Below are 15,709 nucleotides of genomic sequence, written 5' to 3'. Positions count from 1 at the left end.
TATGGTTGTAAGGAAATTAAATTCGAATATGGCTTCAGCGTTCCTATTTGCACCACTATTTTTACTTTTCTCACCCCCTTGTCAGACATGACAGCCTTTCATGTCTGTTGTGTTGTTCTTTCATGTCTACTGTATGCATTGCTTTTAGGTTGGGTTATGTTGTTCACACTTGCAAATAGGAACGATGTTTTAGGTTTCTAGTGTGTCATGTCTGTTGTGCTGTCATTTCATGTCTAGTGTATGCATTTTTAGGTTTTTTTAGGTTTTCAGTGTGTGTATGTATTGGTACTTTAATTCTCAAATATTTTTAATAATATAAATTAAATGCTGATATTATTGAAACTATTTAAATTTCCTTAATTGCTTTAAAATTTCTTCTTTTTTATGACAACAACGGTACTATGCAAATGGATCATCCTATTTTCTTTGAATACTTTTGTAATTTTGGGTGGATTTTCTAATTCAAAATATTTATCCCCAATTAACTCGATTATCCCAAAACAATTAGATTGAATTGTAATATTTGTGACAGAGAAACATTTACACCTCATGAAAAATCATATAATATGATTAGCTTCTTCTAAAATTATTACCCAAAAACAAAATAATTAAATAATTTGACACAGGTCAACTCAATAACTCATTTTTCAAACATCTATAACTAGATAAACAAAATTTCTTGCAATTTTCCCTTTTAATTAAGCTTATTGTTCCCTTTAATTAAGCTTACATTACAGGAAGGTTTGCACCAGAAGTGTGTGTAAAGCAATTCTTAAAATTTTTTGTTGTCAAAAGGAAAACTAACATTGTGGTTTATTAATACTAACGAGATAGACATGTGTTTCAAGAAAATTTATGAGGTGATTAATGAGATGAGAGTGCGACTCGAGATTGATTCAAAATTTGTATGATGAGGGAGTTTGTTGAATGTGGGTGAGAGACGAAATACTCGCTTTCGGCAAAAAAATCTTATCAGGAGAGGCGTTTCAACATATTGGCTGAGGTTGAGGTGAAGTTGAGACGATTAGGGAATCAAAGTCCAAGTGCTACTGTGTAAAAAATAACTACTGTGTAAAATAAAAAATAACTACTATGTAAAATTAAATATTATTTGCTGACTATATAGACAAGAAAATATTTAATTACATTGATTGATGATAAAAGGGGAAAAAAACTACAAAAATTAACATAATGATATTTGAGAAAAATCAGAATCATACAATGCAATCAAATAATTAAAATAAAAAACCCTAAATTTTGAAAATCAGAATCTTGTGTGTATTTCATTTCGTTTCATTTTGTTTTTTATTTATTTTTAATATTGAAAAAGACTAATCATTGGTGCATGGCCCATGTCAAAAAAGGACGTCACATAGACTAGCATAATATTAATATGGAGTAGATAGCAGGGAAAGACAGAGACAATAATAATGCCAAAAGTACAATGAAGTAATAGTAATTTGACAAATCTCTGAAATGGACTTTCATCACAATTTGACACATACGTATGAAAATAATGTATGCTTATTTGATGTTTTTAAAAAGTGAGAGATGAATGACAAGTGATTTAATTTGATTGGGGGAGTTTATAAAGTAAAAAAGGGAATGTGAATAGCATAACCATATGACTTATATTCGTAAGAATAATATAAGCCATAAATGTCCGCCACATCAGTTGTCTACCATGACAATTTTGAAAATCAAAAGTTGAAACCCAATATTTGAATTACTCCCTCCTCATCATCTTTCACTTCTCTCTATCTCTCATCATCCTCTCTACCTCTCCTTTTATTCTCTCTCTGTATACTCTCCCCCAACTCTCATCTTTCTCTCTCCCGATCCGGTCATCTCCGGACATGTTTCGACACACTGACACCACCAAAGTGATCAACGCCTAGAGTACTTCCATCTCGTGCCAATTGCCAATCGAAACAACCATAATTGACCAACGACCCATGTTCTGTCACCGACGATGTTGCTTCGCTTTCCTTTTGTGCTTTCGTTTCAAGGTGTACATCTCGAGTTCTTCATGTTTGACAATTGATTTTGTTTCAAATTGGATGTTTTTTGTTTCCTTTGTTTGGGTTCTTAGGTTTTTTTGGTTGGATTCTCGTCTTCTTTGTGCTGGGTGTGTTTTTGGTATGCCCTTCTTAGTTTTCTTTTGGGTGCTGGGGGCTTTGTCTTCTAAGGTTAAGTAATTCTACTTTTTGTTCTTCATCTCAATGCAATAAGGACATATTTTATGATAAATAGTGTAATTAACACATATTCTAAGAGAAATCAATGTAATAAGGACATGCTTTGCTGATAAACAGTGTAATTAACACATTCTCATAAAACTCATTGTAATAAGAAATTACTTTGCTGGTAAATAATGTAACTAACACCTGTTTCCAGAAAAATCAATGTAATTTTAACTTGTTTTTCTGGTGAACAGTGTGATTAACAAAAAAATCAATATAATAAGAACTTGTTAAACAAGTTAACAGTGTAATTAACACCACGAATTCAAAACTACATTGTTTTTGTTCTACTCAGACTTTAATTATCTATGAACAAAACGTATTTTTATTACATTCCTTATAAGCAAACACAATATAATTACAATGTGCAAAAGCAAGATATGCATATTTCATGTACATAAATCATGGCGATAAGAACATGTTTTTTTGATAAAAGTGTAATTAACACCAATGTTTTAAAAATCGGATTTTGAATCGGCTGGTAGACCTTTGACAACCTATTTAACCGGTTCAACCGGTTTGATCGGTCGGTCGGTTTGATTTGATTAATTAAAATTTTTGATAATTAATAATAATTAAATTCCATCCAAATAAAGTAATAACTACAATAATAACACTCTCAATTTCAAATTAAACATAATATTACCAAATTTAATTTTCAATTAACAAACATTCTTATAAGAAAGTACAACATAATTATATAAATTACAAAAGTCCAAGTCCAACATAACCATTTAAATCTCAATTAGGTTCAACTTTTACTATTTTATTTTTTATTTTTACTTATTTTGAATTTTTTTATCAAAAAGTTCTCAATTTTGAATTTTTTCAAACAGGACAACTGGTATTTATATTGAAAATCGGCTGGTTGAACCGGTATTTTATCGACATTTTATTAAATGGTACCAGTGACCCATCCGGTTTCCAGTTCAATCGGCCGGTTCAACCAATATTTTAAAACACTAATTAACACTTGTTCTAAGAAAAATCAATGTAATAATAACGTGCTTTGCTGGTAAACCATATAATTAACACATGTTCTAAGAAAAGTCAATGTAATTATAAACTATTTTTTCCGGTTAACAGTGTAATTAACACATATTTTCTTAAAAATCAATGTAATTAGGAGGTTATTACATTGTAAAAATCAAAGGATTGCCACAATATAATAAAACATGGGTATTGATAATGTGTGCCCTAAGAACACTTGTTAAGGATTCACTACAACAAACCACGATATGCCATGTGTGATGAACATCCTCTCACCTAATTTTTTAGACTTACAATATATATTTTTTCAGATTCCAATGCACATTTTTCATCATTATCTTGTGCCATAAAGGCACACATTATCATTTTCCATAAAACATTGTTTAAAGTGTTGCAGTTTTATATACAAGTCTCAAAAATAATGTAATTAAGAATGGTCGATCATGTAAAATATATCAATCATGGATCTTGATAGAAAGAGTTTTACATGCTGAATTCGAATAATGTTTTTTTTAAATCTAACATATATTTTGAGATACAAAATGTTTTAAGGTTTCGTTTAAGAAAAATAAAACTGTGTCCACTTGTTTCAAATTATTCTAACTGTCTTTGTTTTTCATGTCACTAGGCTTATTTGTACTGCCACGTCTGTTATGGATGGTTAGGGATGTATTCATTATGGATACCTAGTAGCACCGAATAAAATTTGCATTCAATCTTTACAAAATTTAATTAAATGATCTTACTTGCGAGCATAAAAGTAATGGAATAAACTATACAATTTTCTTGTTTAATTAGTTCAAGAATCGCGTTATTTTTTAAAATACCCTTAAGAAATTTGTTTCTCATTGGAATTGAACTTTGGGTACACATATGCCTAACCCAGTAGATTGTCAACCGAGCCACCTCTCTTTGCTCAAAAATCGTGTTATTAATAAACTAATTAAGAGCTCATGAATAAGCTCGTTAATTTTTTTTCTTTCATTTGGCTTAGAATTTCTTTTTCCTCTGATTTGGCTTAAACTCCAACATTCTAATCCATATAATTATATGAATGAACAATGCTAAACAAAGAAATAGATAAATTATGCTTATATAAAAAATAGATGGAGAGAGGGTAAATAGGGGTGGTGTTATGGGTCGGATAATATCACATAGTTATGAAATATTTATATGTCCGGACTCTAACTCGGATTGCATTTCGGACATATTTAATTGTCAAACAAGGATTGATTGAAATCCGGACAATAATCTAATTCGGGTTAGGGTTCGGACAAGTAAATCAGACAAGATTTCTGTATTAGGACTCGATTTTAAATAAGAAAAAAATTTTGTGTTTGAATTCGGATTTCAAATCCGAGTCGGATAAATTAAATTCGGTCATCTCGACCGGATAGAGTTTTACTACCCCTAACTTGTCTAGAAGAGGGACACAACGGTAAATGCAACAAAGAACAATCTTTTAATTTTTAACGGTACATTTTCCCTTTTCCATGTGACTATCGGTAGCCAACTCCACCGTCCCTGTGCATACTGCAATACTGCATTGTCATCTCTCTCCCCTTTCTTGCCTATTAAAGACACTTACTTCTCGACAAAGCTCCACTTTCATGGCTTTCTCATTAGCACCCTAATCCCCATCTCATCCATTCAATAATCCCTCGTCAAAGCTCGAATCCACAGGTTCTCTCTCACTCAGTCTACTTGATTTCTTTAACTTTCTATCTCATTCTCTCATTTTCTATTTTAATACATTTATGCAGATTTATCGCTTGGAGCTTTCTCTTTGTTTCATTTCCAGATCTAACTCCTGCATTTTGTCTCCATCTTCTTCTTCTTAGTTTAATGATCTAGAAAAGTGCTGATTGCGCCTTTCTCTTTGTCACTCTCCCAACCCATTGATCTCGTTAATTGCCCTTGAATAGGATTTTTAATTACCAAAATGCGTCGGTTCTTGCCTTCTGTTTTTCTCTGCTTCTCCCTCACAGTGTTGGTTTCATGCCGTACTGGTTTTGGGGAACCGATAACGTGCTCGGGAATAGTTCCGATGAGGTATAGGTGGGACCGTATATCGATTACTGACTTTGGCGGTGTCGGTGACGGGAAGACGCTGAACACGAAGGCTTTCAGGGCAGCGATATACAGGATTCAGCACATGAGGAGGAGAGGTGGAACGCTTCTTTACATACCTCCAGGGGTGTACTTAACGGAGAGCTTTAACTTGACCAGTCACATGACTCTCTATTTGGCTAGAGGTGCTGTCATCAGAGCCACTCAGGTGATTCTCTCTCTTATCTTGATGTTTTTATCTTTCAAATGCTTACTTATTATTTTCTTAACTCAAAATGAGTCCATGATGGGAATTTTGAGCACAATGTGAGTTGATTTTTGTCCAGATCTGTGCATTCCTGGCTGTACAAAATTTATGGTTTGTCTATCTTAGCTGTTATAGTAAGATTTCATTCTTACTTCTTATGTTTTGGACCTGAATGGATGCGCCATGATGTCTAAACTCTAAACTACTGATTTTTGAATCTGGGTGTGGGCTAATAGAATATACATATGATTGCAATGCAGCTTATTAGATGATTTTGCTCTTATAGGAAAAGAAAATTTGGGTTTGCTTGCTGCATTAGATCTGGCAATGTAGTTGAAATGTCAAATCCATGGTGGCCATTGTTGGCTTGATCAAAATGTTTTTGTAGTTCTGGCCCGGAAATTTTGGCGTTGAATAAATATGTCACCATGAGAGATAGGTAGGTGGGACCAGCAAAGAATAAGTTAGAGACATTGGGGATCTGATTAGAATGGTTGCATGTGCATGACATGTGAAGAATTTATCTAATAAGATTGTTGAACAGCTGGATCTATGGTTAGTGGTGGGGCAGTCTTTGAGGCTGTCCCATTAGATATAATGCTGACTCCATTACCATTGAATGTGTTTGGAATGTGGCAATTCATTGTTTGCTGTAAAAAAAACAAGAACTTGAATTAATAAAACCATACTCCTTTCTATTAATAATGTTACTTTACAGACAGACTGATGAGGAAATACTTCTTTTATATTGCAAGTACTGCACAACAGAATAAAGTATTGCGAAAATTAATTATTCTAAATTACCCCCCCTTTTTTTATATCTGAGAAACAATTCAACCCTCAAGTTTAAGAACTTGTGGCAGCTAACCTCATATAACTCTAGCTGGGGATCCTAGTCACTCATATTGTCATATGTCTTATGCACAGGAATCTAATTAAATGAGGTGTACCGTGGATACATTCTAGTTCACTGGATGGTCCTTGTTTCTGATGATTTATGATGCCATAACATACTACCTGCACATTGGATATCTATTGGTTTTTTAGAATTGACAAGAGATCATCACAATAGTTGTATTTAACTAGACTTTGGTCTGCTGGGTGCGCTAGAAACTTGGTTTTTTAGTTGCTCCGGTGCAATTGCAACAGATTTGTCATGGGATTCAAGCATTGGATCCTAAGAGAATAAGACAAAGCTTTATGTTATATTAAAATCACTGCATATATTTTCACCCTTTTAGGCCATATCATATTAGGGTTATGAATGAGCTTCTCTCTGGACAACTCCGATTTTGTATGATGTTGACCTCTGGAAAATAAGATTTACATTAAAATTTTCAGCTTTCTTCTAAAGTTATTCTCTTCTGAACTCGGGGTTTAGTGATCTAAACTTCTAAAGTGTCCATTTGGACTCCCGCTTGTATAAATTTTTCTCTAGGTGTTGTCTCACTAGTGTGTGCTTGGATATAAACTGATTTGTTATAAATGCTGAAAATGTCATAAAAAATCAATATTTACCAGTCTTACGCGGGGAATTGATAAATTGAAAGCCTTAGACAAATTTGTGTTTACTCTGTGCCCTCTGCATTAACTAATTTCTTACCATTCCTCTTGATGCTTTAGGACACTCAAACTTGGCCTCTAATTGCCCCATTACCATCTTATGGGAGGGGTAGAGAGCGCCCAGGCGGAAGGTACATGAGCTTTATTCATGGAGATGGACTTCGTGATGTCATCATCACCGGTGAGTTTCTACCAATAACATGTTCTTCTCGTGCTATATATCTTAGTTGATGTCTTCTGTTCACCTTAAGCACGTACTATCACTACACATGACAAGAACCGGTTTCTAGTTACAACGTACTGTATACTAGAAAAATATAGCAGCGTAATATCTGCTCTACGGTGTTTGGTGAAGGTACTGCATTGTAGATATACAATACTAGGTCTGCACTGGTATATATGGCAAGGGAGTAGGTTGTGGTTTTTTTTTTTTTTTTTTATTTTTAAATTTAACCTTAATGAATATGATATCAGCAAATATTATAAGCCTGCTTTCTGTTTATGCGATCACTAGAACGATTGACTTTCACAGGTGAGAATGGGACAATTGATGGCCAAGGAGATGTATGGTGGAACATGTGGAAACAGAGAACTCTCCTATATACAAGGCCAAATCTCATTGAATTGAAGAATTCAAAGAGCATAATAATCAACAATGTCATTTTCCAAAATTCTCCTTTCTGGAACATTCACCCTGTTTACTGCAGGTATTATTTAACATATATTTCACATCTAACACACTTGGCTTTTTCATATGTGATTCAATATTTTCTGGCCCACATCATGTTTCTCGATGAGTCGCAAATGTGGATGCTCACTACTGATCTCATTCAATCTGTGTAGGAATTGCAAGTGCACCAACATCAATGGATTTAATCTTTTTTTTTCCTTCTTAACAGCAACGTTGTTATCCGATACGTAACCATTTTGGCCCCTGCGGACTCTCCCAATACCGATGGAATTGATCCAGGTATATATTAGTAGTCAATCAACAGTACAGTTAATTTTTTCTCTCCCTTGGTATTTAAGTTTCGACTTTTGACATATGTGCATCCACTTGTATATTTGTGAAAGCCATCTTGGACATTCTTGTTAAGGCTGATGAGATATTTGTTCTCACGCTTTGACATTTAAATCCAATATGAGCTATTAACGTTGGTTAACAACCCTTCCTAGCAATGACTACAAACTGTGCAATGAAGAGAAAGTAATCTTGGAATTTCACCATGATTTCAGCACACACTGGCACTCCAATTATGTTTTTCTTCCCGTTTTGGCTAAAGTGATTAAATGAATACAATGGTTAATGTATATAGGATAGAGATGTACGGAAGGTTAGACCTGTCAGCTTTTACAAACAGGTTATGGTAAATTCAGTTAGGTTGGTGTTTTGCTTGATATGACACAATAAACTTTCACCTTTCTGATGGTTTATGACCTTGGTTGGAAAAAAAAGTTCTTGGAGATATTCAGATACATGCCACTCACTTGTAAGTATCACAGGACATTTGTTTGGCGAGAGATTCTAATGACATATGGCATGCTACTCTTTATGCAGATTCAAGCTCGAATGTCTGCATAGAGGACTCATATATTTCTACGGGAGATGATCTGGTAGCAGTGAAGAGTGGATGGGACGAATATGGGATTGCTTATGGTCTCCCTAGCTCCAGCATCACCATCCGGCGAATAACAGGTTCATCCCCATATGCTGGAATTGCAATTGGAAGTGAAACTTCTGGTGGGGTACAGAATATCTTGGCAGAAAATATCAACCTTTACAACATGGGTATTGGCATTCATGTTAAGACAAACATTGGTAGAGGAGGATTCATAAGAAACATCACTTTCTCTAATGTGTATATGGAAAATGTGGGGAAGGGGATCAAAATTGCAGGTGATGTCGGTGACCACGCCGACGACAACTTCAACCCAAATGCTCTCCCTGTTGTTAAAGACATTACATTGAAGAGTATTTGGGGATTGAACATTCAACAGCCGGGTTCAATACAAGGTCTGAAGGATTCCCCTTTTATTGGGATATGCCTCTCTAACATCCACCTTCATGGTGTATCCGGATCAAAATATACTCCATGGCAGTGCTCAGCCGTCAGTGGAGCTGCGCTCCAAGTGAGTCCGTGGCCATGCTCAGAATTAACGTCCGCCTCTCAGGAGAGTGTATGTTCCCAATTCTCATAAATTCTGAGATTCATGTAACTTTATATTTATTTATGATATACTATTAAAGCTTGAGTTTTCAATTTGCGCAGTGAACTTGTCCTCAATCAAGGGCAACTAAGTCAGTCCCACTTTTTTTTCCCCTTAGTAAGGAATTTAATGTGTAAGAGCTTGACCTTGATGTATTGCCTCCATTGATCTCAAGGCTCAACTTAATGAGTAAAACAACATGCATAACTACCAAATATGGTGACTGGAATTTCATAATAGAAGACGAATGGTTTATAAATTGTTCTCAAGGATCGGTTAAGTAACCTCAAATACTCGCTTCTCAGGCATGGCTAATCGATCCATTAGCATGCCTTTCTGATGAACTTCCTCCAGTGCAGAGGACAGAGTCTTGCACTGAACTTCTGGTTCCACTTCTCTGGTCATGGCACTGGTTGAATGTTTTTCTTTCACTCTCCGTGAAACAAAGACAAGAAGACTCACATGTATAGGTCACCACCACAGATGAGGCCCAAAACAAGTTTTCTCATTCATACTCATTTTCAAGATTAAACTCAAATCCAAGACAATTATAGACTCTAAAACATTCGATACGATAAAAATGTAGTAACATTCAGTTGAAGCATAAAAATCGACAGCAATAAGTAATTGTAATCTAATGTGTATCAATAAAGGGGCAAATTCCAAGTAATACTAAATTCTGCACTCTGAGCGTGTTTGCATTCGACAACGATAATCATAGAGAACATTAAATGAATCTCCTGAGAGTTCTTTTTTCCTTGTGCTGATTATAAATGGCTTTTCAATGCTTGGGGAATCCCAGATAGTCAATCACTCTTACCCTCCTGGGAACCAATCTCCTGCAAGTAATGTTCAGCGTCCAAGGCTGCCATGCAACCTGCATCAGCACAAAACAAAGAAAATGAGACAACCACAATGATCAAAGTATAACCATGGGAAACAAACAATTACAGCAGAATGCATTCTATGCTTTTCATTTGGAACATGGTTTTGCCAATTCAGAAAAAGGTTGTCTCCAGTCATATCAGCATGAGTTATGGTTCAAAAGAGCAAGAAAATTGCAATGAAAGTAGATGCTCTGGTCTACAATTAGACGAACCCAAGAAAAGAAAACAAGTAGACCACATTTGACAGCTACCTGGCCTTTGAGTGATTAGACAAGTTTGAACCGTAAGGATTCCCCCGCTTTGCGGCATAATTCACTCTCAACCATTTTCGAAGAACAATGTCAATCATGATATGTGTACTAAACAGGCAGAACCTCCTAATAGATTATTTCAGTAAGCATGTTGTCATCCAAAGTGGAGCTACGTCTTATTGTTAAAAATGGTAAGATGATTAATTGGCAAGGCATGGGATGCAAATACTTTTAAAAAAGTCCTGAAGAAAACTGAAACGGACATGTCCTGTGAAATGTGAATACCGGTGATGACAGGAAAGAACCAATAAAAGTGTTTGCTTGTGAAAGTTCCTTGTTTTCTTTAACTTTGAAGGTAATCCCTTCTCAGTTTAGGACCAGACTCTGATTTCCAGGTCTGTCCAAGGAGGCGGACTCCCCCCACAGGCCCACACCCTCACTCCATCATTCTGACACTCTTCAATCCATCTTAAACCATAATTTAGCCTAAACCCAGGTTTCCTCAACAGCTTTTGTTGAACCAGAAGCTTGTGCTGCATCAGGAGGTCTAACTTTGAAGAAAAATATTATAATAGACAGAACACTACATGTGACAAAAAAGGAAAGGCCCATGAAAATTGTCTTGATAGATGAAGAAACGGAGTAGTATTTGTATCCAATCCACACAAACGTGGAATGCATGTGCAAGTTCTTTGGGGGAAAAAAACCCCTAAATTTAGCCTAAACCCAGGTGTCCTGGGCAGCTTCTGTTCAACCAGAAGCTTGTGGTGCATCAGGAGGTCTAACTTTGAAGGAAAAAAATTACAATAGACAGAACACTACATGTGACAAAAAAAGGAAATGCCAATGAAAATAGTCTTGATAGATGAAGAAACAGAATAGTGTTTGTATCCAATCCACACACATGCAAAAGACAAATGTATGTGCAAGTACTTTGGAAAAAAAACACCCCAAGAGTTGGGGTACTTAGAGGGGATTAGAAAAAAAACATCAAAAGAGTTGGGTACTTAGAGGCACAAACCAAAGAATCCCCAACAAACAGTCGAAAGACCAACTGTCGTTGCCTGTTGGCCAGATAAGTTGATCATTAAAAGCAACCCTCACTAAGAACAAAATGTAGACTAAAGAGAGAGGGAGTTTATTTCTCCGTAGATGAAATAAATTTGAAATAAGCATCCTCTATTTTGCTTTATAATAAGAAGAAAACAAAGAATATACTGCACATGTATGAAAAGAAGAGGATAACATACGCACACCTATTGCTGAGGATTCCCTCTCTCACTAGTCAAAATATGCAGAAACGTAGCTCATATAAGCATTTGAACTTCCATTACACTAAACTCCTAAATTAAGTAATTCCAAACTATCTAACCAGTGTGGTTACCTCTTTTTTAGCCTAAGGGAGATAATTAACAAGGCCTCATAACATCATTTAGAAGGAATTGCTCAATAAGATAAGTAGATAGACTAACCAGTGCCAGCAGCGGTGACAGCTTGCCTGTACTTCTTGTCCTGAACATCTCCAGCAGCAAAAACGCCATGGATACTGGTCTGGGTTGTGCCAGGTTTGGTGACAACGTAACCATCAGAGTCCAATTTCAGCTGCCCATCCAAGAACTTGGTGGCAGGCTCATGCCCTATGGCAAAGAAGAGCCCTGACACCTCCAAATTAGAAACCTCTCCACTCACCACATTCTTTACCTTCAATCCACCAAGTACCCCCTTCTGCCCATCCCCATAAGCTTCATCCACCACAGAGTTCCATACAACCTCAATCTTAGGGTTAGAGAGCACTCTGTTCTGCATGATCTTTGATGCCCTAAATGTATCCCTCCTGTGGATGAGGTACACCTTGGATCCATATTTGGTCAGAAAAGTTGCCTCTTCCATGGCAGAATCCCCTCCACCAATCACTGCCAGCGGCTTGCCCCTAAAAATGGGGGCAGCGCCATCGCATACGGCACAGGCTGAGATCCCACGGTTCCAAAACCCTTCTGAACCTTCACCGGAGCCAGGGAATTGGAGGCGCTTGGCAACAGCGCCTGTGGCAACGACAACAGCATCAGCAAGAACGATCTTGGAGTCAGTAAATACCTTGAACGGTGTGGTGGAGAAGTCAACCTTGTCGACTGTCTCGGTGAGGATCTGCGTGCCAAAATTGAGAGACTGCTTGCGGAAGAGGTCCGTGAGCTCTATCCCGAGGATCCCATTAGGAAATCCAGGGAAGTTTTCAACATCAGAGGTAGTGGTGAGCTGGCCTCCAGGGGCGATGTCATTAGCCATCCATCCCTCAAAAAGAATTGGCTTCAGCTCGGCACGGGCTGCGTAAATGGCAGCAGTATGAGCTGCGGGGCCACTGCCGATGATGCAGACTTTGGTCCTGAGGTCTTCCATGGCAGAAGCAGCAACTTTGGGAGTAGAAGAGGTGGTAGAGAGAGACGCAACAGCAACGGAGGAGGTGGTGAGGATTCCAAAAAAGCTGCGAACTTTCCTAAGCATAAATTTGAGCCTACACATCCAACACTCACAAATTAGAATTAGTTATGAGGCATTATACGTTAAATCATAACATGATAAACAAGATTATATATATATTTTAAATACCACATAAAAATAGGTTTGTAGTTGAAATCGAATCTTGATCATTTATATGCATAACCTAATTGATTGTCAATTGAACCAATAAGAGTCCTTGGCATACATACATTTAACCGAACCGATTGTCAACCAAAATAACGAGAGTTGGACATATATATGTTTGACCTAATCGATTATTAATCAAACCACCTCTCATTGGTAAAAGAAAGATTATAATACTATGATTATGATGTACCAAATTAGTATTATTAAAGATACGCTTTCTCTCAGCACTTAACAGTGGAAGGACCAGAATTGTAAAAAAGTTTACCATATAAAAATTAACAGCAAAAAACAAACTTCTATATGATCTACGATTTTTTAATTGTAAAGAGACTTTGTTTAAGCACCAGTGCACCAATCACCAAGGGTGCAGACATACATGGTTGAATGCCAAGCAAGTCCAGACATGGTTGCAAGATTCACTGTGCTGTAATAACTTTGTGTCGCTGAATGCCGACTACTAAAGCCTTAAGCCTGCAGGATCCTTGGATTCAAGGTCTACTGGCCTGCATCTTATACAAAGTGAGGCAAATAAACAAACACCTTTCGTGCAATATTGTTCAAGGCGAATGCAATACATAAATGCAAGGTTCACAGCTACAACTCAGTCTTAAACACAAATTCCAGCAATATCCCATGACAACCAAAGTGATAATCCTAGGCGCAAGGCATAAAAGCGCACGTCTGAGACGCAAAGGATCTTCTATCACCTATGCGCAAGGCACTTAAAGCGCAACAGCGAAACAAGGCGCAAAATTAAAAAATAAAAATAATTCCAAATTAAATAACATTTAAACTGTACCTAGTTAAATCCTTCACGGCGCTGGGAGAGACAGGGAAGGCAAAGGGGAGGGAGAGAAGGAAGAGACAAGGGGAGGAGAGAAGGGATCTTCGGTGTTCACGGAAGATGATCTTCACTATCTACACGTAACACGGCAATGGGTTGATTCCGAGGTTAAATTTTGTTTTTTTTATCTAAGCCCTAAAACCAAAAGAGGCTGAAATTGGCCCAATATAACAAAACCCACTAAAATTAAGAAAACTTTAATCACACCCAATTATTTTTTAAGGACACCCTGACTCTCATTTACTTTTCTGTGACTTTTTTTTTTATAACTCATAACACCCCACCCCCATTTCTTTCAAAAACAGAGTCGTGACTTCTTTCATTCTTCCACCCAAATGATGAAAGTCAGAAAGTGATTTGCGACTTCTTTACCGAATCCAACTTCTGTTTCCTCCCCTTCTCGTTTCGCTTTTGCTGTCATCGACAAAACCCACTGCCCCACCTCCTCCCAAACCCCGTTCGACCCAAGACTTCCTGGTCTGGATACTCGCCCCTCAATGACCCTTCTCTGAATTGGAGCAACCGGCCTCCCAGGGAGACGATGGAGACGATCCTTCTTGAGCAGGTACCCTTGGGCCTTGACGTGCTGGTTTCAATTTTGTTTTCGTAAGTCGCATTTTATTTGGGCGATTTTGATTTCCTTTGATCCTGTGAGTGTGTCAGTGAGGAAGAGGCGAAGAATAAAATTTACTCGGTTTGTACGACTACTTATACTGGGTTTGGTGCTCTATTCAGTGCCGTTTTGATGAGTTTTTCAAAAGTGGAGAAGGTATGGATTCTTAATTTGAGTCAAAATGAGTTCAATGGAAATGTCCCTGGTTCAATAGGTAATCTAACATGACTGTTCAAGCTGGATTTGTGTTCAAATGCATTTTCTGGTGAAATCCCTAATGGATTGGTAAATCTGCAAAACATGGAGTTCCTAGACTTAAGTTATAACCATTTTGACAATTATGAAGTTCCTCTGTTCTTATCCTAGATGCCCAGATTGAGAGAGCTGCATCTGAGTGGGAATTCACTAGGAAGAAAACACCACTACATCTGATTGGCTTACATAATTTGCAAACAAAATTGACTGATCTAACCCTTGTTTTTGCTCTGTTTTTAATCTTGGGGTGCATTTCTAAAATGTCTTAGTTTTTTGGTGCTTTAGGTGTATTATAAAAAAATTAAATTTCATGGGTTATACTTAACAATGGGTGTGACTAAAGTTTTCCCTAAATTGACCCACGCATATTAAACCCACAAATAATAAAGCCTTCTTATTCACTTAGGGACCATTTGGTTTGCATTGTATTGCGATGATAATGGTAATCCTATTGCATTAAATTTTTTGGTACATATTTAACATAACAATGTGGAGTACAAAATAATAGAAAAAATACACAAATATAACTTCAATCGTAGTGGACTAAGGCACGGGTATCTCGCTCTCTTGAAGGAGATTCGAGCCCTCTACAGTTCTTTGATTTAGAACAGGTGTACCAGAATTCTCTTGACTCGACTCCTCTGGGATACAATAGCCCGACTCCATCGTATGGCTAACTCGGACCTGCACTCAGTTGGTTAGCTCGAAGCCCCACAAGAACACCTTTTGATCTCTGCCCAGAGAATATTAGAGAAAGTATTTTCTTAGAGAGAAGAGAGCTAGTGAGAAGTGTGTGTTTTGAAAGAGTTGAGGTAGATGACTTTATATTAGCTGGGCTGCATTTAATGACATTTAATGGAATTAGCAATTACGGACTTTAACAGTTGTAACGTCC

At 36.9% G+C, this 15,709-nt stretch overlaps 2 protein-coding genes across 5 annotated transcripts; one reads left to right on the top strand and one right to left on the bottom strand.

Moving 5' to 3' along the window:
* The first annotated feature begins 4,725 nt into the window (after positions 1 to 4,725).
* On the top strand, positions 4,726 to 9,472 carry LOC119987109 (probable polygalacturonase). 2 transcript variants are annotated; one of them, XM_038831858.1, is made up of 6 exons: positions 4,726 to 4,916; positions 4,997 to 5,511; positions 7,174 to 7,294; positions 7,646 to 7,820; positions 8,013 to 8,083; positions 8,672 to 9,472. In XM_038831858.1, exons 2-6 carry the CDS (start codon positions 5,176 to 5,178, stop codon positions 9,310 to 9,312), a joined length of 1,344 nt encoding a protein of 447 aa, XP_038687786.1. In that variant the 5' UTR covers positions 4,726 to 4,916; positions 4,997 to 5,175; the 3' UTR covers positions 9,313 to 9,472. The 2 variants fall into 2 exon arrangements, with proteins under 2 accessions (XP_038687786.1, XP_038687787.1); XM_038831859.1 differs by having other exon boundaries at positions 4,726 to 5,511.
* A 333-nt stretch (positions 9,473 to 9,805) lies between these two features.
* LOC119987110 (thioredoxin reductase 1, mitochondrial-like) lies at positions 9,806 to 14,054 on the bottom strand. 3 transcript variants are annotated; one of them, XM_038831860.1, is made up of 4 exons: positions 13,902 to 14,034; positions 13,479 to 13,605; positions 11,932 to 12,968; positions 9,806 to 10,198 (listed from the first exon to the last, which is right to left on the bottom strand). In XM_038831860.1, the coding sequence occupies exons 2-4, from the start codon at positions 13,505 to 13,507 to the stop codon at positions 10,128 to 10,130; spliced, it is 1,137 nt and encodes a 378-aa protein (XP_038687788.1). In that variant the 5' UTR covers positions 13,508 to 13,605; positions 13,902 to 14,034; the 3' UTR covers positions 9,806 to 10,127. The 3 variants fall into 3 exon arrangements, with proteins under 3 accessions (XP_038687788.1, XP_038687789.1, XP_038687790.1); XM_038831861.1 differs by lacking the exon at positions 13,479 to 13,605 and having other exon boundaries at positions 13,902 to 14,054; XM_038831862.1 differs by lacking the exon at positions 13,902 to 14,034 and having other exon boundaries at positions 13,455 to 13,479.
* Positions 14,055 to 15,709: the final 1,655 nt, after the last annotated feature.

This window comes from Tripterygium wilfordii, chromosome 20 (genome assembly GCF_013401445.1).
Source record: "Tripterygium wilfordii isolate XIE 37 chromosome 20, ASM1340144v1, whole genome shotgun sequence".
Lineage (NCBI taxonomy): Eukaryota > Viridiplantae > Streptophyta > Magnoliopsida > Celastrales > Celastraceae > Tripterygium > Tripterygium wilfordii.
Note: the sequence above shows the minus strand (reverse complement) of the source record. Positions and strands in the feature narration are given on the sequence as shown.